The 23233-nt window shown below is 46.7% G+C and overlaps 1 protein-coding gene across 2 annotated transcripts in view; it reads left to right on the forward strand.

The window, feature by feature from the left end:
* The window catches only part of SLC6A14 (solute carrier family 6 member 14), a 55364-nt gene extending 32485 nt beyond the window's left edge, over positions 1–22879 (forward strand). For both annotated transcript variants that reach the window (XM_083722888.1, XM_083722889.1), the window contains exons 5-14: positions 3304–3442; positions 4913–5045; positions 8588–8728; positions 9826–10054; positions 13209–13334; positions 14152–14270; positions 15503–15602; positions 17252–17361; positions 18572–18739; positions 19904–22879. In XM_083722888.1, the coding sequence (XP_083579014.1) occupies positions 3304–3442; positions 4913–5045; positions 8588–8728; positions 9826–10054; positions 13209–13334; positions 14152–14270; positions 15503–15602; positions 17252–17361; positions 18572–18739; positions 19904–20053 (1415 nt within the window). In that variant the 3' untranslated portion in view covers positions 20054–22879. The remainder of the gene's footprint in view (positions 1–3303; positions 3443–4912; positions 5046–8587; positions 8729–9825; positions 10055–13208; positions 13335–14151; positions 14271–15502; positions 15603–17251; positions 17362–18571; positions 18740–19903) is intronic.
* Positions 22880–23233: the final 354 nt, after the last annotated feature.

Raw genomic sequence — 23233 nt, forward strand, 5'->3', positions numbered from 1 at the left:
GGCTGGCACAGTGCAAACACACTGGCAGAACCAATCTGGCACTCCTACCAATGCATTTGTACTATGCTGACCTCACCACTCCTCCTTTGGGGTAAGCTGCAGCAAAACTGGAGATGGGAGGTCCGCTAAGCACCGGTGCCCCCCCCCGACAGTTACTACTCTAACTACAACCTCCCCTCCCCCGCCTGCATCTACTTCTCTGGGGAAATACAGAGTTTGCCTCCACGCTCAACAACTTCTGTTCATTTGAACCTCCATGTTACCAGTATGGAATGTGGACTTATAAAACACTGCAAAAGAGCAATCTTGATGTGGTCATATGTATGATTGCAATGCAAGGAAGCTCTGTAGTGCAATGGTAGAGTAGCCCAGGATCTCCAGGCTGGGCCAGGAAAGACTTCCTGTACAAAGCCCTGGATAGTCAGAGTAGACAATACTGAGTTAGCTGGACCTATGGTCTGACTCAGTCTAAGGAGGCTTCCATTTTTCAGGTGATCTACTGATAGGTATAGGCATCCATGCATAGTGGTAAAACACCACACCAAGACTCTTAATACACCTGGAAGTGTATTGAGATGGCCTGTTTTCTACAGTGTTTTAACCTATTTGTGCAAGTGCTGATACAAACTAACAAAGCACCACATAAAAAGAACCAATGCAATTGGGGTGTTAATTGGTGGCTATTAGGTCCCCCATCATTTTCTGTAGGCCAATCTTCCCTGGCCTGGTTCCTCCAGGTGTTCCTGGCCTCCAGCTCTCAGTATTAGCAGCCAGCATGGCCAGTGGTCAGGGATGATGGGGATTCATAATACAGCAGAGAGTATGGGTTCTCCTGCAATGATTTTGCAAAATTTTTTGCACATACAATTGCTCAGATTCGGGAAGAAGTAGACACCACCGTGGGAGCAGGGCCGGGGCAGGAGAGTGCTAGAGTCCTGTCTAGTCAGGTTGTGTGGGATCAATTCCAATCTGTTACCTCTGAGGATGTGCACAGGCTGCTTGGACGAGTGAAGCCAACCACCTGTCTCCTGGATCCTTGCCCATCCTGGCTTATAAAAGCTAGCCGGGAAGGACTGGGTGATGGGCTTCGTGGGGTGGTGAATGCTTCCCTCCGTGAGGGAGCCTTCCCAGACCCGCTGAAAGAGGCGGTCATTAAACCGCTTCTTAAAAAACCATCTTTAGATGCGGCCACGATGGCCAACTATCGCCCAGTCTCAAATCTTCCATTCTTGGGCAAGGTGATTGAGCGAGTGGTTGCTGAACAACTCCAGGCACGCCTGGAAGAAGCGGACCATTTGGATCCCTTCCAGTCGGGATTCAGGCCTCATCATGGGACTGAAACTGCCTTGGTCGCACTGGTTGATGATCTCCGGTGGGCTAGGGACAAAGGTGAGAGCTGTTTCCTAGTTCTGCGGGATCTCTCAGCAGCGTTTGATACCATCGACCATAACATCCTTCTGAACCGCCTTGAGGGGCTGGGAGCTGGGGGCACTGTCACAGTGGTTCCGCTCCTTCCTCCTGGGCCGTGTTCAGAAAGTGGTGGTGGGGGGATGAGTGTTCAGACCCCTGGGCTCTCACTTGTGGGGTGCCTCAGGGTTCTGTCCTCTCCCCCATGCTTTTTAACATTTACATGCAGCCACTGGGAGAGATCATCAGGAGGTTTGGGCTGGGTGTTCATCAGTGTGCAGATGATACCCAGCTCTACCTCTCTTTTAAATCAGAACCAGTGAAGGCGGTGAAGGTCCTGTGTGAGTGTCTGGAAGCAGTTGGAGGATGGATGGCGGCTAACAGATTGAGGTTGAATCCTGACAAGACAGAAGTACTGTTTTTGGGGGACAGGAGGCGGGCAGGTGTGGAGGATTCCCTGGTCCTGAATGGGGTAACTGTGCCCCTGAAGGACCAAGTGTGCAGCCTGGGAGTCATTTTGGACTCACAGCTGTCCATGGAGGCACAGGTATCCAGGGCAGCTGTTTACCAGCTCCATCTGGTACGTAGGCTGAGACCCTATCTGCCTGCAGACTGTCTCACCAGAGTGGTACATGCTCTGGTTATCTCCTGCTTGGACTACTGCAATGCGCTCTACGTGGGGCTACCTTTGAAGGTGGCCCGGAAACTACAACTAATCCAGAATGCAGCAGCTAGACTGGTGACTGGGAGCGGCCACCGAGACCATATAACACCGGTCTTGAAAGACCTACATTGGCTCCCAGTACGTTTCCGAGCACAATTCAAAGTGTTGGTGCTGACCTTTAAAGCCCTAAACAGCCTCGGTCCAGTATATCTGAAGGAGCGTCTCCTCCCCCATCGTTCTGCCCGGACACTGAGGTCCAGCTCCGAGGCCTTCTGGCGGTTCCCTCACTGCGAGAGGCCAAGTTACAGGGAACGAGGCAGAGGGCCTTCTTGGTAGTGGCGCCCGCCCTGTGGAACGCCCTCCCATCAGATGTCAAAGCGATAAACACCTACCTGACATTCAGAAGACATCTGAAGGCAGCCCTGTTCAGGGAAGTTTTTAATATGTGACATTTTAGTGTATCTTTCATCTTTGTTGGAAGCCGCCCCGAGTGGCTGGGGAAACCCAGCCAGATGGGCGGGGTATAAATAATAAATTATAATTATAATTATAATTATAATTATAATTATTATTATTATTATTATTATTATTATTATTATTACTATACTGCTCAGCACCAAATTACCTGGAAGACTTGCTTTATCTCTTATACATTCACTGTGCTCTGCAGAAGAGTTTCTCCTGCAAGTTCCAAAGATCTCAGAAAGCCTGCTTTGCAGTAACCTGGAGCAAGGCTTTTAGTGTGTTGCCCCTGTCTGTGGAATAACATTCTTGTTGATATACAACAGACGACCATCACCTGCACCTTGTAGAAACGATTGTACACAGTTTTGCTCCAACAGGCTTTCCCAGTTAGATAAAATGGCTCTTTACCGTAAGTGTTCAGTGGTTACGGTTTTAGTTTTGCTCTAAAGGTATTTGCTGTTTTTCTGTTTCTAACTGTTTTTGTCATATGTATAAATCACTCTGACAGTGGTTTGGGAAGTGATTAATAAATGTGACAATGCCAACAACCACAACAACATCCATCAACATCAAGGTCCCCATCCTTGCTTGTTCTGTACCGACACATACCCTTTGTGTCATTGCGATGGGCATTCTGCTCATAAGAAATGGTCAGAGGTCAAAATCACACTGGGGGTTAAAAATGTTTTTGCTGTTGTTGCTTCACATACTTGTTGTACCCCCTTAATTCTGCAGAACTGCTGAGCAACACTTTTTTTGTCTTTCAGTGTTAGACTGCAACATTACATTAGAGAATGAAACTACTATCAACGCGAATTACTCTTGGGTTGAGAAAAACAACTACACCTGCATCAATGGCACCAAGGTGTTTGCGAACACCCAGGCTCCCAGCGAACAATACTGGAAGTGAGTCCTGGGCCTGTTGCTCTTCCAGTTGAAATGTGGTCTGCAGGTGTCATTGGGGTTGCCCTCAGTGGGTGGAGGGGCTGTGGCTCAACAGCTACGCACAGAAGGAACTCAGGTTTGATCCTTGGCATCCCCAGGTGGAAAAATGCCTAGTCAGTGTAGACCAGCATTCGCCCAACCTTGTACCATCTGGATGTTTTAGACCATGACTCTCGTCAATGGCCAGGGATGATGGGCAGCAAGTGGAGAAAGAAGGTATAGACAGCATTGAGCTAAATAGGCCAGTGGTCTCACTTAGCCAAACTCTAGTGCACACCAGATTTTTAAAGCACATTCAGAGCACACCACCCCAAAAAGAATCCTGGGTTCTGTAGTTTGTTATCGGTTCTGGGAACCTTAGTTTGGTGAGGGGTAATCTACCATTCCCAGGTTTCTTTGTGGGGAAGAATGTGCTTTAAAGGTCTGGTTTGCATACAGCCATAGGCAACTATCTATGACCTTTAAAACAATGGCATTGTGAGGTAAGACTCTGCTGACCCCCATTTTGCAGGTGGGGAACTGAGAAACTTGCCCAAGGCCACAAACATGAGCAACAGGGTTCTTCCATATCCAAGCTGACCTTTGTCCATCCACCTCTATCATCAACCTTTTTGCAACACCCCCCCCCCAAAAAAAACCCCAATCACTACCTATCCTGAAGCAGTTTAACAACACAGGAGAGAAGATCCTGAAATGTTAGGCAGTTTTGTCTCCCACCCAAAACTCATTGATCATTAAGCATCTACCTAGGTGACCCCTTTGTTCAGGTGTATACAACCAGAAAGGGGCAGGCATTGGAGAGTGGCAATGACACCTGAACACAACTAATTTGCAGGTGTGTCACCTGCCCTGCTTCTTTTGTGCACTAATCATTATGGGTTGCGGCGCATTTGCCCGATGAGTGATATGAGTAATAAAAGCTATGTTGTTAGTGAAACAACATGGTACAGCCTCCAGAAGAGAGACATGGATCCTGGTTTGCTTTGAGAAATGTGACATTGCCAATATTGTTTGGGAAACCTTGCAAGCTGGTGGTGGGACTTCACAAGATCAGTTCTCCAAGCTCAAAACCCAGAGGCAAAAAAATCAGTGCCCAGGGCCAGGATGAAACCCTGGCAAGCTAGATCTGGTTCAGACATGCAGACGTGGTGTATGACCAAGTCAAGATTAAGCTAGTATTTGTTGCCAGGGGAAATCTTGAATCAAAACCAAATAGCGTCTAAACCCCTTTGTCTGGCCTGTAACATTTTCTTAGGCCATTCTCCCATCCCTGTTCCTAAGTTCCTAAGCCAAACTGGGGTCTGCAGGATGTAGGAGCCCCTTTTGGAGGCTACACAGATGCCTCCTTTAGAACACCTCATTTTGCACAGCTGGCTACAACACTCCGTTCTAAGTGATGTCTTTGCTGATGCTTCCCTTGTCTCCCCCCAGCAACAAGGTCCTTCAGCGTTCAAGTGGCTTAGACGAGACCGGGGAGGTTGTGTGGTACCTCGCCCTCTGCCTTCTCCTTTCCTGGCTGATTGTGGCAGTGGCCTTGTTTAAAGGAATCAAGTCTTCGGGAAAGGTAGGCTTAACCCAGACACGTTGGGCTACCAGCTGCAGTGCCTGCCTCCTTTGCGTGAGGAAAGGTCATAATCAGTCCACCAGATCTGCTCTCCCTCTCTTTGATCAAGCCTGTACTCCAATGGGATGCAAACACATTGAAAGGAAAACACTCAGATGAACTCCCTGTCTCAAACCCTGGATCCAGTTACAGATAGGTAGCCGTGTTGGTCTGCCATAGTCAAAACAAAACAAAATTCCTTCCAGTAGCACCTTAAAGACCAACTAAGTTAGTTCTTGGTATGAGCTTTCGTGTGCATGCACACTTCTTCAGTGAGAAGGTGGGGAGGGGCAAATAGCTGTGATGAGCCTGTTGACCACTCTTAACGACTGCAATAGGTCTTACAGGAAAAAGCAAGGGGTGAGAAGGTGAAAAATGGCTTTGTCATGTATAATGAGATAAGAATCCAAGGTCTTTGTTCAGACCAGGTGTCTCCATGGTTTTAAGTTTGGTGATAAGTTGCAATTCAGCAGCTTCTCTTACCAGTCTATTTCTGAAATTCCTTTGTAGTAAATTCACCAAACTCATTATACATGACAAAGCCATTTTTCAACAGGCTCATCACAGCTATTTGCCAATCACCCATTCCCACCACCCTTCTGAGTAATACCCCTCCCCACCTTCTCACTATATAGAAGGGTCTGGAAACTTCTGTTTCAGTGTATCTGAAGAAGTGTGCATGCACACGAAAGCTCATACCAAGAACTAACTTAGTTGGTCTTTAAGGTGCTACTGGAAGGAATTTTGTTTTGTTCAAACCCTGGAGAGCAACTGCTTGTCAAGTGCATACTGTACTGAAGTTGATGGACAAAGCAGTTTCCTAAGTCCAGCCCTTTATTTAGAGTGAGGCACTGTTTTCAAGGGGAGGGTCATAGGTCCATGGTAGAGGGTCTGCCTTGCATGCAGAAGGTTCCAAGTTCAATCCCCAATGTCAGGTAGGGCTGGTAGGGAACCGTCCCTGAAACCCTCGAGAGCTGTGACCATCAAAGAACCATAGAATTGTTGAATTGTAGAGTTGGAAGGGACCCTAAGGGCCATCTAGTCGAAACCCCTGCAATGCAGGAATATGCAACTGTCCCATACGGGGATCGAACCTGCAATCTTGGAATCATCAGCATCATGCTGTAACCATCTGAGCTATCTAGATGTAGACGTTACTGAGTTAGGCAGACGAGTTGTCTGACTTGGTTTACAGCAGCTTCCTATGCAGCAGTGGTCAGGCCCACTCTAGAAAATCCAGAATAACTTTGGATAGTTCAAGCACCTTTGGGCACCAAAGCAAGAGTACCAGCAGCCACTGCCTAGACTTGTGCTCACAGATACATGAGCTTATGAGAGCCTGCATTTCTTTCCAGTCAGCCGCAATGGCATAATTGTCCCCTTGTTCCAATGTGGGATGTTCAGGCTTGTTTCATGCCTATCTACAGAATAAAAATCCCCCTTGAGAAGAGGTTGTGCAACATAGCTCAGAACTCCCTTGAGTTGGAAGAGAGTTCGCCTTCACACCATGCATTTAAAGCACTTTAAACCTCCCTGGCTTCTTCCCTCAAAGAATCCTGGGAGCTGTAGTTTAAGGGTACGGTGGCAATTTTCAGAGTGGTTTAACAGTCAATCCCTCTTCACAGGGAACTCTGGGAACTGTAGCTCTGTGGGGGCAATAAGGTGGGGGCAACAGTTCTCAGCACCCTTAACAGACTACAACTCCCAGAATTCTTTAGGGGAAACCACGACTGTTTAAGTCAGTATCATGGTGTTTTAAATTCAGGGTGGCAAGAGAGAGAGATTTAGAGGGTTATCCATCTGCATAGGGATTCTGGCAAGTGGTGATGGTGAAGCAATGCGAGGGCTTCTGTTTGTGAGAGCAGAACCAGCCTGGCGGCTCAGTGATGACATCCTGAGAGTGCAATGATTATTCTAAGCACTGCTAAGCTCAGGAGCCGACTCCCTTTCCTTCTCCAGTCACTGAGAAGCATCGGCAGGGTGATTCCACTAAAATTAGCAGTTACCGTGGCAGAGGAGTCTAGTTTGGCACGGCATTTGGGTTCTCCTAAGCAATTCTGCAGGGCCAGCATAGAAGGACAAGTTTGGCAGGAAGCTGTGGGTTGCTCTTATCTATGTTGCTCATCTGGAGGTGATCCCAAGGACAAGAGCTGAGGCTCCTGTGGGGTATCACCTATGGGAGTGTCCTCACTCGTGCACACAGTCACTCACACACTCATGCATTCCAGAGAACCTGCACGACTGCTCACAATTGCAGCAGAGGAGAGGGAGGCTGCAGATCAGCTGCTGTGCATGTATATAGAAGGAGCAGCTTTTACAATTATAATTATTTTCAAGAAATATTTTCTATAGGCAATCATTGCACATATTACTTAACAACTGTATGTATGTAATGCACAGTGCTTTATTTCTAGGGAAAATGGTGCCAGTACGCACCATGCCCCCCCATCTCTCCCACCCTGCTGCTTTTTGCCTGTTTGCGCACACACACACCCCGCCACCATGCTGGACCCCACTTGCCCACCCACCTGCCCACTCCCTCCCCCCTCGCACCTTTGCCTCCTGCATCCTAGAAGTGCTTTGGCGCAATCCTTTTACGAACAGCAAAGTGCCTTCCAGGAACTTGCCTGACAATCACAAAAGGATTGTGCCAAAGCGCCTCTGCCCTGGCACCACCTTTTTACAATAATCAGGCACTTGGCGGTGATAAAAGGGTCACATGAATTTGTAGCATGGGGGCGGGGGGAGAGGTGGCAGTACAGCCTACTGGTGCATACCATCTTTTTTTAAAAAAGCACTGATTTTATATTAAATAGCTCTGAGACACTACTTACTTACTTACTTACTTACTTACTTACTTACTTACTTAATAGAATCATAGTATTGTAGAGTTGGAAGGGACCCCAAGGGTCATCTAGTCCAACCCCCTGCAATGCATGCATCTCAGCTCAAGCATCCATGACAGGTGGCCACCCAATCTCTGCTTAAAAACCTCCAAGGAAGGAGAGTCCCCCACCTCTTGTGGGAGTGTGTTCCACTGCCAAACAGCTCTTACTGTCAGAAAGTTTTTCCATATGTTTAGTCAGAGTCTCTTTTCTTGTAACTTGAAGCCATTGGTTCGAGTCCTACCCTCCAGAGCAGGAGAAAACAGGCATATTTCCTCCTCCATATGACAGCCCTTAAGGTATTTGAAGATGGCTATTATATCTCCTCTCAGTCTCCTCTTTTCCAACATATTATAATATCCAACATAATGATATTATCATTATCATTATTGTATCATTGAGTGATTGATGGGTGGGCATCTCTGCCCATCTGTCAGAATGACCTGTGGGTGCTGAGGGACACAAGGCATCCATCTCATTGGCTGCAATTGGCTCCCTGCTCCAGATCTAGTGAAATCCTCCATTTAATACTCGGTCCCACCCTGACTCCACCTTCTACATCCTCCTCCCAAATCCAAAATCTTGATCATTCTTTCATTTCTTTTCTCGTCATCACAGATTGTTTACTTCACAGCAATCTTCCCCTACGTTGTCCTTGTGATATTGCTGGTCCGAGGTGCCACTCTAGACGGTGCTCTGGAGGGCATTGAGTTCTACATTGGAAAGCAGTCTAATTTCACCAAGCTCACAGAGGCAGAGGTGAGTGTGTCCTGGCATGTGGTGGAATTTGGCTGAGCACGGCTTCTGTCAGATATCAGATAACAGCACAGAAGGGCCACAGAAGGGTCAGTGTTAGAGCACTGTCTGGGAATGTCCCCTGCCTGAAAACTTGGAAGGCTGCTGCCCATCAGTGTAGAGTGACAATACTGAGCTAGATATGCCCAGGGGTCTGACTCTAGGGCTGGATCTACACTGATCAGGAGAACGATATAAAAATGCTACAAAAATATTGCTCTCAGGGCAATTTCCCACTGGTGACAGATCGCTGCTCTACAGTGCCCTCACACTTTTATAACACATTTTTAACAGTATAACTCACCTGTGTAGATTAGTCCTAGCTTCTTATGTACCATTAAATCAGCTCTTTATCTTCAACCATGAGAAGCTTTACCTTTTAAGAGAAAGGTCATTGGTGCATGGTAGAGCAAGTGCTTTGCATTTAGAAGGCCCCAGGTTCAATCCCCAACGGACTTTCCAGGGCTGGGATGTCCTCTCCTTGAAACCTTGGGGAGTCATGACCTCTTAACATCTCCATAACTGGGCTAGATGGACCAATGGTCTGACATTATATAAAGGAGCTTCCTATGATGTTCCTAAGAGGGATCAAGTCCCTGTTATCCTCTTTCCACACTACTGATAACAGGCAAAGTGGGAATTCCTGCATACCTCCCCTCTGCCCCCCCCCCAAAGTATGAGTTCCAGTGTGGCATTAAAAATGCATCATTTCCCAGTCTGAACATGGCAGGCATCATTGCAAAAACTTCCTGTTGTCTAACATTGCTGGATGAAGAGAGCAGGGACATTATATTTTAAAAAATAAATATGAACAGAATCAGGCCACACACCTAAACTTCCCCTTGTTCCTCAGAGATGTTTCCTCCACTTTCAGAAGAGGATGTTGGACTAGATGGGCCCCCTTGGGCCTGACCCAGCAATCTCTTGTGTTCTTATGTTGGCTACCCCAGCCTATACCTGTGTACAACAGCCTTTGTGACACACATGCCTATTACATTGCAGGGACTGTGATGCAATAATATCTATATTGTCTACCCCCACCTCCATCTGTCTTTCTCAAGGTCTGGAAAGATGCTGCCACGCAGATTTTTTTCTCTCTGTCTGTTGCGTGGGGAGGGTTGGTCGCCCTCTCCTCATACAACAAATTCAACAACAACTGCTATTCGGATGCCATTTTTGTCTGCGTGATAAACTGCCTCACAAGCGTCTTTGCTGGTTTTGCGATTTTCTCCATCTTGGGGCACATGGCACACGAGGCAGGCAAGAAAGTCTCAGAAGTCGTCGATTCAGGTAGACTGGAGAAATACTGTTTAGATCCATCTATGGCTGGGTACTTTTAAGGGACATTTAAATCATGCGACACTTCCCCCCGCCCACCCCCCGAATCCTGGAAACTGCAGTTTGTTAAGGGTGCGGGGAATTGCAGCTCTGTTCTCAAGATTCTCTGTGCTTTAATGTATGATGTGTTCATAGTTCATGCCTGGGTGAATATGCACCAAATGCATTTGTCCTGCAGTGGCTCCTTGACAAGGAGGACTATAAGTAATAAGTAATAAGGGTGGGAGGCTCAAGACGCTGTCCTCCTGTAGCTCAGAATCTTCTTTTTTAATCCAAATTACAGCAATACTTTTATTTGCTCAACCAAAGTGCTGGCCTAATTGCTACTGGCTGCCAATTAATTAGCAGTTAACAGCCAAGTTACAGGTGCTGGCTTAAGTGCATAAAGCCCTGTGTGGCTTGTGACCAGGGAACCTGAAAGATTATCTCACCCTAGTCAATTACTGCCTCCTTATCTGGAGATTTCTTCCACACAACAAAGAAATCAGGTCTTTTGTGTTGTGGTACCTATCCTACGTAACTCTCTCCCATTAAATATTAGACAGACACTTCCTCTGATGTTTTTTCCAGTGCCAACTGAACACCTTCCTCTTTTAAACAGGGATTTTTCCCAGTCTGTGTTGTACTGGAATTATTAAGTTAGTGGTTTGCTGCCCTCGGTTATTTGGGGAAAGGATGAATCGGGCCTAATTTTAAGAATCAAATGATTTAATGATAAATAAAATATCACAATGATAGTGTGCCAACTTTGGGGTTCTCCATGGCTTTTCATCACACTAGATACTGAGCAGGAAAGGTTGGGTGGGGGAAAGGCTGGCTGGTGTTGAAGCCATGGAGCCTGTGTGTATTTGCCTGCAGTCCTGACCTGGAATGTGGGGAGAGAAAATGGACATTCAAATGTGGCACTCTTGGGTCTTATAGAGCAGCAGTGTGTAGGGGTGGGGGAGAAATTCTATGCAGTTTGCATTTAAAGTGGGATCTATCAAGTTTGCACTTTCGAGAAGTATATGAGAAGCAGAGCACAGCCAGCCAGCCATCAAAATTTGCACTGCTCCAAATTTGGCAATGCAGCTCTCCTACCAACCAATGTTTACAAAAATGCTTATTTCAGAGAAAAGCATGCCTAAGAAATGAAAGCATTCATGGAAATGACATACAAAAATGCATTCCATTAGGTATTTATTTATTTGTTTCCTGCCCTCCCCAGATCTGGGAAGTGACTTGCAGAAATGTTTGCAGTCAAAATAATATACAAAAAATGTGTTGATTAGGAACACAGACATAAAAAAATGATGAAACACTGGCACATTTACATGCCTCTGTACACCAAGAAAGTACACCAATTGCTTCAAGAATGTAGAGAATCTAAGACAGAAAAAGCAAAAAAGCTGGGAGAAGCAAAATAAAAAAGATCCTTCCATTAATTCTCCTGAGCTTTCTTAGAACTGTGACAAATTGGATCCTAGCCTTACCATGAGGCAGAGAGAGAGCTGAGGGTACAGAAGGATGGGGAGCGAGCACAGGTTTGTGTGCCCTGTGCCCTGCCCCATACCCTATAAGGTCGCCCAGTGGTTTTTAACCTGTGTGTCGTGGCACTCTAGGGCGCCTTGAAGGATAGTCAGGGGTGCCGCGGGCAACCCTGGCTTCTGTCCCTCTTTCCTTCCCTCCCTCCTCTGACACTCTCTCTCAAGCCTCCCAAAGGCTTGCCCAGCTGTTTGTTGCAGCAGCCCTGGCTATAAGCTTCGCAGGCAAATGGTGTCTCTGGGACTGGTCATGGGGTGCCGGTTGCCAGGAGCTCAGGCAGCCTTGGAGTAAGCAAGCAAGCAAGCAAGCAAGCAAGCAAGCAAGCAAGTGGGCAAGGGAGCCCAGACAGCCAGCCCAGCAGCCCTTGCTGTTGGGAAATGGACAGACAAATGGGAGGCTGGGCAGGCAGACAGCCATTACACTGGCCTTTCTTGTGCTCACTGTGTGCAAGGCCTGCCTGGGAGCTGAGTGCCCTGTGTGATAGGGGAGCCCTTCCGCCATGCAGGCCTCGCAGCACCTGCTGCCGCCACTGCTGCCTCCCAAGGTAAAGTGCTGGCCTCATGTTCACCTTTGGTCAGTCTCCATTGGGCCACAAAGGCTAGGAATGTCTTCTTCCCAGGCCCCTGTGGGGCCATGTGAGGAGGCACCTCTCTTTGCAAGGGTGGGGGCAGCTGCCCAGAGGACTCCCAAGGGGAGGGGAGAGGAGGCTGAGGGAGCACTCCACCAGGGAGGGTGTTTGAAAAAGGGTGAGGGGCTGCCAGCTCTGCAGGCAGGGGGGGAACATAACTGAGCTCCTGACCCCACAGGGGAGCCACAGAAAGAATGTAGTTGGTCAAGGGAGCTGCGGGATCAAAAAGGTTGAAAACAGGTGCTACAGAGGATGCTGCCCCCCTGACATGTGGGGGAGACACCACCTTCTCCTTCACCTTAGGTGGCCAAATGTTCTTCTGTGCCAGCCCAGCTGCTCTGATGCAGCAAGGCTCTGCTGGTGATCTTACAGCAGCCTTGCCAAAACTGGTGCCCTCCAACCACTGGGCAGCACAGCTGGAGGATACTTGGTCATCTGCAGCCAGAGCCTGCTGGGGCACCTACTTTTGCTGTAACAGGCTGTGGGCGTCCGGGGGTTGTGCTGCTCTTGGGATATGTGTTGGTAGGGAAATTGGAGCATTTTATTGAAACCGGAAGCAGAAAAAATCCCATCAATTCATATATTCCAAGGCCAGAAACAGAAATCCCACAAGCAAATATGAGTGGCATTCGCTATCATTGTGAGGGGTTTTTAGTCCATAAGCATTGAATAAATATGCTGTTTTCCTCCATTGAAATCAAATGCATGATTATGTAATTAATTGCATTAGTTTTGGCCATGGCAAATAGCAAGATGAACAAGGTAGATTTTAGCAGATGCAGAATTGCAGCAGAATGAACGGAATGAGAGCTGATTTTGATGAAACTAGGCTGGAGATTGCAGCCTCCCTGCTGCTCTTCCTTGATCCACAGCATCAGAGGCCTCCATTGAGACACTGCAAGAAACCACTTCCTGTTGCCTTCTCATCCCACAATTGTTTCTCTTCTGTTACAGGGTTTGATCTGGCCTTTGTTGCCTATCCAGAGGCCCTTTCGAAGCTCCCCGTCGCCCCCCTCTGGTCTTTCTTGTTCTTCTTCATGCTCCTGCTCCTGGGGCTCGATTCCCAGTTTGCTACTGTAGGTGAGTCATGCTACAAAACAAGCTGTTCCTATCTCAGCCACTCTTCCCTGTGACCTTCGTGCTAATCTCCAGCCTTGATTCGCGCAGCTGGTTTCCTGATGCAAAGATGAAAGCTAAGCTGGCTGGGGGGGGGAGGGGCCTCCGCCAAGGACTGGCTCCTTTTTTGTTTAAGTTTATAATTTTATTCTAGCAAGATTCCAGCCCCAGGCCTCAGACAAACTCTGCACAAGCCTGTTCATAGGTGTTCATTTATGTATTGCTTTTAAACCTAGTATGATGGGGAAATAGCAATAAAATCAACAGACTTTATAAACAAATAGACATGATAAGATTAGCAAGCAATATATACAACAAAATTCCATGTCTGGGTAGCCTGGCCTGAACAGAAAAGTCATATGCTTAGGATTGCACTCTTTAGTTAATAATTTATTAACATTTCAAACCTCCTCAAATGAACCCTTGATTAATCAGTCAGCAGAGATTGTATTAAATTTTATTTCATCAGGTTGCCACTCTGAACTGTCTTCCTAGGATTACAGTCCCTTAAACTCTGCAAACCCTTCTGCGGAAATGAATTATTTGCAATGCATGTTAGATTGGCAAACTTCTGCACATTTAAAGCACATGGCGTCCCCCAAAGAACCCTGGGAACTGTAGTTCTAGGGATCCAGTTCCTCATACCCTTGAGAAACAACAGTTTCCATTATTCTTTGGTGGGGAAGTTGCACACTTTAAATGTATAGTGTGTATAGTGCAGCTTGAAATGACAAAATAAATCAGTAGTACTAATGCTCACCATGCCCACCTTATCCTGCAGAGACCCTTACAACCACCATCCAAGATGTTTACCCCAAACTTATGAAGAAAATGAGGATCCCAGTGACCTTGGGCCTGTGCACCGTGCTATTCCTGCTTGGGCTTGTCTGTGTCACGCAGGTAGGAAGGAGCAAAGTCTCCATGGGCCCACCTTCTCCCTTGAGGCATGGGACCCCAGGAGGATAGAATTTGTGAATCTCTCATCTCAGGGAGAAAGGGGGGTGGGAATCACTATAGCCTTTTCCAGATGACTGTCCTATTGAGCATGCACCCTGGTTTATGTGCATGAAGCTTACACACTGGTCAGACTGTGGCTCCATCTCCACTATGCATTTAAAGAACTGTGGTAGTGCTTTAAACAGTGATGGTGCTGAGAGTTGTTAAGAGAACCCCTATACCCTCCTCAAAACTATAACTCCCCGAGTGGTTTAGCACACTCGTTCCCTCTACCCAGGGAGCTTTGGGAGATGTTGCTCTGTGAGGAGAATAAGGATCTCCTTAACAACACTCAGCACCCATGGCAAACTACACTTCTAAGGATTCTTTAGAGAAAGTCATGATTGTTTTAAGTGGTGTGATACTGCTTTGAATCATGGCCCACCTGATGCCCTATTCCCATCATTATTGAGTGATCATCCTGGTTGGCTGTGCGTGTTCCTGCTAATGATTTGTGCATCCTGCACTTCTCAGTGCAATTCCTGTCACTTCCCTAGCTGCAAAAAGTCTTTTTAAAAGGAAGAATAGGAATAAGAGGATTTGTTGTGCAAGGGCAAGAGAGTGCCCTTTTAACCATGTGAGCCTATATTTCTGAGATGTGATTCAGTCCCTCCTGGAAGTAGTGACACTCAGAAGAAGGAATGGGGGAGAAATTAATTTAAAGTTTGGGTTTAAAGATAAACCCACTGGATTTCCAAAACAGTATACAAACTGAAACACACCCATGCTCCCAAATTCATCTTCCTCCGAAATTTGCAATGCAGTTCTCCAGCCAAGTACTGGGTACAAAAATTGCATCCAATTTAAATGCATATGCTGTTGAAAATAACACTAAAATGCATTACAGTGGAGGAAACGGCTTTGCAAAAATGTGTATATTAGGCAAAACTGCATACAATAAACGTGTATATTAGGAAAAAACCACACTAAAATGCTGATAAATTTTCATGAAGATTTAAATGAGAAATTGCTGCATTTTCTTAATGCTGCAAAAATGTGAACTGAACTTGAGAGTTCTTGAGAAACAGAGGAAACAAAAATTGACAGACTTGTCCATCCCTGATCTAGAGAGACTTGAGAGAGATCTGTGTGGAATGGAACTAACTTTTCTGCTGCCTTTCATCCTGTTTCTGCAGGCAGGGATCTACTGGGTCAACCTGGTGGACCATTTCTGTGCTGGCTGGGGGATCCTTTTTGCAGCTGTCCTGGAGCTGGTGGGGATCTGCTGGATTTATGGTAAATGATGAATGCTGTGTCACCCAGCCCCTAATAAAACACTAACCTCACCAAACACTCCCCAGTTCCAAAGCAACAACAGCAACTTCATGATTAGGAAGGCTTCATCAACCGCAGGGGCGTGACGTGCATCCAGGGGGCCTCAGTGATGGAGCTTCTTGCTCTGGCATGGGGGGGCAGAGAGCAGGTGGGGGCAGACCGGCGTGTGTCCTGGGGGTGGTGCGCTGCCCGCAGGGGCGTGACGTGCATCCAGGGGGCATGGCACCCCACCGGGATCATGGTGCTGGGGGCAGTGTGCTCCCCCCACCCCCTCTTCCTCTGCCAGTGATCAACATTTAACATCTAACTTAAATTTTGATAATTCAATCTCCCAAATGCATTGCTTTATATGCTACCTTGCCCTGGTCAAATGGCTAGACCCAGTGACACCCATAATTGTAAGATTGAATTAGCAGCTTTGTTTGTTTGTTTGTTTGTTTGTTTGTTTGTTGCTTTTATATCCCTTTTTTTTCCTCCAAGGAGCTCAAGGTGGTGTACATGGTTCCGTCATGAAATTCTACTCAATATTGATCCAGAGCAGAACTCCAAAGTATAGTTAGCAGAATAAAAACTTCAACACATTGCAGGATTCCCCCCAAAATAGACCAGAGGCAATTATATTTTATCCAGAAGAGTTTTACTGCTACTGAAGGCAAATGAGCATAACGGTTAAAAATCCAATATATTCAGGACTGGCCCTGTCCATAAGAAATCCAGTTGCAGCAGACTTAACTTAAACTTACAATAACTTATAATAAGACTAAACCTTAATACTAAGCATACTATGTACAAAACACCACACCAGAAGGAAAAGAGATAAAAAGAGACAGCTAAACCCAGGCTCCTTCTGGCTGATTATCATAGTCAGCACAACCTTGACAGAAAGAGATAAGAGAACCGGTTTAAGCCAGCTGTACTCAGCTCTCTGAGGGTATAACCCAAACATCAGGAACCTTCAGCTTGTTTATTTCACACAGAAAGAACCCCTTGTCATCTAATCCCTACAACAATTCTATGAGGTAGACTAGGCTGAGAGGCAGCAACTGGCCCCCAAGGTCACCCAGGGGTTTCATGAGACCCTGGTCTCCCAGGTGCAAGTCCAGCACTCTAACCACTATGCCTGTGAGAAGGGGCTCTGTGGCAGAACACTTGCTTTGCATGCAGAAGGTCCCAGGTTTAATTCTTGGCATCCTCATCCTCGTCATTACATTTGCATCCCATCTTCCCTCCACAGAACTGAAGGTGCATACATGCTCCTTCCCTTCCCCATTTTATCCTCACAACGACCCTGTGAGGTAGGCAGGGAAGGGGTGGGGAGGAATCGCAGGACTCTAGCATGGAGTCATAGGATCTGATCCAAGCCGGTCACATCTTGGATTAGATTCTGGAATCCACTCAATCACTCCAGTCCTGTGCCTTCTCTGTCTGTTAACATCTCTCCCCATCTTAAAACACTTTAGCAGCAGTTTTTCAGTCACTCCAAGGCAGAAACCTCAGTGCCACACACCTGCAATTGAGGACAGTCTGCAGACCATCCCAAGGGGAGTAAAAGAAAGCTGACTCTTCACAAACACAGAACTAACCCAGCGGTTTGTGTCCCCTTTGCACAGGTGGAAACCGATTTATCGAAGACACTGAGATGATGATTGGGAAGAAAAGCTGGTTGTTCTGGCTGTGGTGGAGAGTCTGCTGGTTTTTCATCACACCTTTCCTCCTCCTCGTAAGTAGCCAACTTTTAGCAAGAGATTTCAGTAGCTCTGAGGCTGGGGGGAGGTAGAGCTGGGCTTACAGGGAACCTCTGTGGGTCATTTTTCCCCCAGCCAAGCTTCCCCATATTTTCCCAAATCCAAGTCCCTCATCTCCATAACTGACATCATATATGGTGTCAGGTATTGGGCAGGTGGCAGCATGGCTGGATCAGCACCTTGCATGGTTGATTCCTGCAGAAAGCAGGATTAAACTCACATGCACATCTAGGAATGCTTTGGATGTGTGAGATGTCCGCCCCGCCCCCTGCAGGAAACTGCATTGCACACCCAAATCCTGAAGAATCTGGCTCACCAGCAGAAGCACAGGGAGGAGCTTAATACTACTTGCTCCCACTCCTTGTTAATGCCATGACGTATAATATTGGAGGTCTTTGTAGTCTTTTTGTGGGCTGCCCAGAAATATCCTGGCTGACTGGATAAGTTCCTGGGCTAGAGGGAGCAAAATATTTCCCTCACCCCAGCACTCCCATGAGATGCCTCTCTTGGGGGGGGGGGGCATGCGTTATCTTGGAATGGTTCTTAGGTACACAGAAGAAAACAAGCCACATTGATTTTAGGCTTGGCTGCACCACTGAAGACAATGACCTTGACTCTCCTTGGCACTCTGCAAACATTAAGCATGAATAGTGAAGGATGGGGCCATGCTCAGCCATGTTCAAATGCAGTGTGAAAACAAGCCAAGGTGAACTTCTCTCCCTGGTGCAGTTGCCAGACATCTAGGTCTGCTCTGAAGTCTCCAGGTTTGCCTGGTGCCTCTTCAGGTGTCAGGTGGAGAGCTTGAATCTCCAGGTGAGCAAGAGTGCCTTTAATAAAAAAAAATATATCGTAAGAAGACAGCGCAGGCTTCAGTCTGGCAGGAGCTGGCTGCAAATGATAGCACAAACACTTGGGGGGGGGTGCCCTCCTCTGCTCCCCTCTTCCAATTAGTGTCCATCTCCAGGCCCACCTCATGACATTACCAGGGGCCACCAGCTCTACAGCTGTGGTTCAGTCTCAGATCCTGGCTTTCCCTTTTGGCCAGATTTTGAGGTTAGGAAACCAAGTCTTGAATGCTGGGCCTAAAACATGTCTGATCAGGTCTTGTTCAATGCTGCACATGCAGCTTAGTCTTGGCTGGTCTAAGTTTGACTCTCCTGTTCCTCTAACTTTTTTTTCAAACAGGCAATTTTGATTTGGTCTTTGGTCACATTTGAGCGCCCAACATTTGGCTCTGTGGAATACCCAGTTTGGGGAGCTGCTGTTGGTTGGTGCATGATCATGTTCTGCCTGATCTGGATTCCCATCATTGCCATTTACAAGATATCAAAAGCAAAGGGGAGCTTGTGGCAGGTGAGTGCTTTGAGGCATCATGAACTCTGCTCTGGTGGGATAGTCGCCCTTCTCTGGGTCCCTTCCTTTAATTGTGCATTCATGATGATTTGTGATCACAATGCTATTGAAGTGGTTAGACGCAATCCTGATACTGTTTGTGCCTGTAAAGATTTTGGGGCAGCTTCATTTCCCATCAGTGCATACCCTGTAACTTCCGGTTGAAATTCCTTAACTTTTCATACCACAAATGTTCTGGCAGGCGGGTGCCCTGCTTTTGTTCTGCTGTAGCCCCTCCAGACATCAATAATGTGGTAGCATTGGAGAAACTTCACAGACCAAACTAAAGCAGATAAAACCAGCTATTACTGCACTTTAATTATGTTAAGAAAATGTTGCAGAATACACCCACAGTAAAACATCAGCCTGGAGGCACCCAGAGGCACTGAGTTCAGCCAGAGCTGAAACAATAGCAAATAATAATGCATATGTAAATTCCCATGAATGCTAGGACAATTTTGCTAAGCAATCTAAAGCATTGGTTTATAAGCTTTCTACTTTCCGCAAAGACTTGCTGGCCAAGAAACCTTGCATAGGCAACAGCTCCAGGGGGTCCAAGGCTCTTTGCCCCCCCCCCAATCTTTTTCTTTTTCTTTTTTGAGGGAGCTGGCCCCTCCCCCAATTGTTGAAGCCTAACATGAAGCCAGACGTGGAGCGACATCAGATTTTGTGTTAGCTCTTGGGAATATGGTGCCTCTGAAGCCTTGCATGGCGGCTGCTCAGATTCCTGTCCCTTGGGGTCCTGAGTTTTCGTGTCACATATTGACACAGGCCATGTACCTTCCAGTCATTCTTCATAACGTTAAGGACTAGAAACTTATGGACACTTCTCATAAGGGCATGGAGCAGGAGTGGTGAGGGATGTGGTCTGAGAAGAAGGGGCATGGTCTGGGGAGAATCCCAGGGGCTAGATAGAAAGGCCTGGGGAGAGGAGCCACATTCATTCCCCCACAAACCTGAGGTTCCATACTACTGACCTAATCTGTTTGGAAGAGCTATCTAAACCAGAGGCTTTCACCTACACACCTTGCAGCAGAGGATTGCGCCAGGCCTCTTGTGTCTGCTACTAGGATGACACCTCTAGACTGAGCCTTCATTCCCCCTTTCTGGTTCTCCCCCTTCTAGCGCATTACTTTCTGCTGCAAGCCCCAGCCCAACTGGGGTCCCGCCCTAGAGCGCAATCGTGGAGAAAGATACCGCAACATGGTTGACACAGAGAAGGAGAAAGACATCGAAATCCCGACTGTGGATGCCTACGTACACAAGCCAGAGTGAAGTGGCCCGTTGGGAGGCAATTGGCACTCATGTGCAGCAGAGAGAGTGGGTTTTTTGGGTTTGTGTGAACGGGGTGTTTTTTTTATATAATGGAAGCCATATTATTTATTCTGAGAACTGTATATTGTGATAGATCAATGGACAGCAAGTCAACGGAGCGTGGAGGCAGGTTCTTCGTCGCTAACATGTACTGCCCTATTGACCTGCCCAGTTGCTAGATATAGTGAGGAAGACAGCATGTCTCCTGACCCCTTAGCTGGTGCTAAAACTGGTCCATGCTATGCATGGGGAGAGCTGGAAGAAGTTCCAGAGTTTAGTCCCTGTTCCCAGGGGAGGCTGTCACATAGATCTTGCTAGGAGTGGGCTCCATTCCCTAACCCATCATGATCCATTCCTGTAACGACCCTGCAGAAATCCTCCCCGGAGTCTTAATCCTCCACTGAAAACGTAAGGGCAGCAGCCTTGCCCATCCTAAGAGGCTTTGTGATAGGAATACACTTCCATAATGCTCGAAGGTGATTCAGTATCACACAAGTGCCTTACCTAGAAGAAAGCATTGTTGAAGTCAGTGGGATGTAATCCCAAATAGATTAGTTTTTTGACAATTAGCTATTGTTTCTGTATTCCTGTTCCTGGAACTATGTGTATGATACATCAGATCTATATCTGTATTTCTGCATCCAGGCATTCCAAATTTGGCAACACAGAAACCTGAGTGATGTGCACTTTTTATTTTACTGTATTTTGCATAATTTATTGTTTTTATCCTCTTGCAAAATAATGATGATGATGATCAGATTTTCTTCTTGATGGATAAGCCAGGTGCTCTCCACCCCTCATGCAGTTGCTAAAGATCCAGCCAACTCTTTGGCTTTGGGGGATTTCAGCTGGTGTTTCTTCCACACCTTTAAGCATATTGTTACAGTCCCAGCAATATAGGCTAGCAGCTTGGTGTTTGGAGTTTGTTTTTCAAATGCGACACTTCAGAAGCTGGGTCCTGTGCCTAGTGCCATATTCTGTGCTTTGTGGCCTTAGTTAGTCTCAGAAAGCCCGGAGTGGCTGGCAGGCCAGCCCAAAGACCTGACTTTCAGGATGCTTCTGTTCTGCCTGATCTTGTATTGAGCTAGTAATGGCTGTGATCTTCTCAAGAGGCTCTTCCATTCATCCATCTTTATCCCCATTCTCTCCTGAATCTCTAATTTGTGAGTGTCTCTGGAGAGGGTCATTTTTCTTAAGGATGTTGCACAAGTGAGTCAGCACTTGTTTTCTAGTTTTCTTCAAAAATGCCATTCTTTAAACCCTCAGGCAACCTGAGTTACAAAGGAACTTTCCCTGAAGCTCCTGCTATAAGTTTTATGGCATCGAATTTGTTTACTTCCAAAAGAGAAAAGTGGCTTTAAATATATATATATATTATTTCAGAATGTTGTTGTTGTTGTTGTTGTTAGAAGATAACTCAACTGGTAGAGCCTGAGGCTCTTAATCTCATGGGTTCAAACCTTTGGTTGGGCAAAAGATTCCTGCATTGCAGGGGGTTGGACTAGATGATCCTTGTTGTCCCTTCCAACTCTACAGTTCTGTGGTTCTATAATGGGATACAGCAAGATGTCCATAGCCTTGTCCCACTGAACACCTGGGAGGGGGAATGTCCAGCTCTCCAGATGTTGCTAGACAGCAATTCCCATCATCCCCAGCTACTGCCCATGCCAGAGAGCTACAGGTTCCCCATAACATCTAGAGGACACCAATTCTTCAGCCCTGGCCTATGCTCTGAAAGATAACAGCCTCTTTGGGCCCAGGGTGGGGGAGCAAGAACACTCTTCCTTTGCCCTAAGTCATCTCAGTTGAAGAATGGAAGTGGAGTTGTTTCATCCTTCTAATGCAGTTTCCCAAACTTGGTTCTCCAGCAGTTTTTGCATTACAACTCCCACCATCCTTAGCTAGCATGGGATGGTGGGAATTGTAGTCCAAAAGCAGCTGGAGACCCAAGTTCGGGAAACACTGTTCTAATGGAAAGGCAGGCAACACAATGCACTCCAGATGTTGATAGACTCTTAATTCCCACCAGCCGCAAACAGCTTAGCCAGTGATGGAACTTGTAGTTCAACAACATCAGGACAGGCAGCACTGGCTACTCTGGTTCTGATGGCAGCCACAAGGAGGGATCCCAGAAACAGGTCACATTGACAACATAAATTTAAAACAGGTGCTGAGAATTGTTAGAAAACCTCTATTCAACTCACAGAGCAACAATTTCTAGAGTTCCCTGTGAAGAGGGATGGTTAAGCCTCTCTAGGAAGTGCAGCTCTATGAGAGGAACAGGGGTCTCCTAATAACTCTCAGTGCCGTTAAAAAACTACAGCTCCCAGAATTCTTTTTTCTTTTTTTGGGGGGGGGAGAGCCATAACCGTTTGAAGTGGTGTCATGGTGCTTTCAACTCATAGTGTGGATGTGGCCACCATTTGCCCCCAGATGTTTGATTCTGGGTGGGTTGGTAGAAAAATGCCATTGCAATGTGGCAGGATGTTCCAGCTGCCGTACCAAGCGGTCGCATGACCACTAGACCCACCTTCATTCCACGTTTCCTGTCAATTGTAGGCCAATGTCCTGGAAGTCTACTTTCACTGAAAAGAGTCCTTTAGCTGCCTTCACAGTCCATGACATAAAATAGGGCCAGGGCACTTTCTTTGCCAGGGACACTGAGCCTGTGGTGATAGGTGGGAAGCTCTGGGTTTCCCCCAGGTATGTTTTTGTACTGCAAAAAAACATATTGTCTGTTTTGGGAAATGAATAAAACCAATAAAATTTCTATTTGTTTGTTTTTGACCTGCTTGACCCCTTTTCCCTTCACAGAGCTACAATTCTCAGAGTGGTTTAACAATCAGAATTGTACCTCTGGTAAGCCCTACTACTCAAAAGTAAGCACTGTTTAGTGCAAAGAAACTGCCTCCCAGGTAAATTGGCTCAGAAAGGAAAGTTGCAACTGGAAATGAACAGCAGCGACAACGACAACAAAAGAAAGGAGGAAAGGAAGGTTGAGGTTTAGTGGCTTGGACATGGCTGCAGATGGGTTGGGAGACAGGGGAAAGTGGGCTAACCACAAAACCAAGATTTGGCAAATACAGGCTGGCAGGCAAGTTGCCATGAAATCAGATCTGTGCTATTGCCTGCTAGTAGGAA

The sequence above is a fragment of the Podarcis gaigeae genome (assembly GCF_964106915.1).
Source record: "Podarcis gaigeae genome assembly, chromosome: Z".
Lineage (NCBI taxonomy): Eukaryota > Metazoa > Chordata > Lepidosauria > Squamata > Lacertidae > Podarcis > Podarcis gaigeae.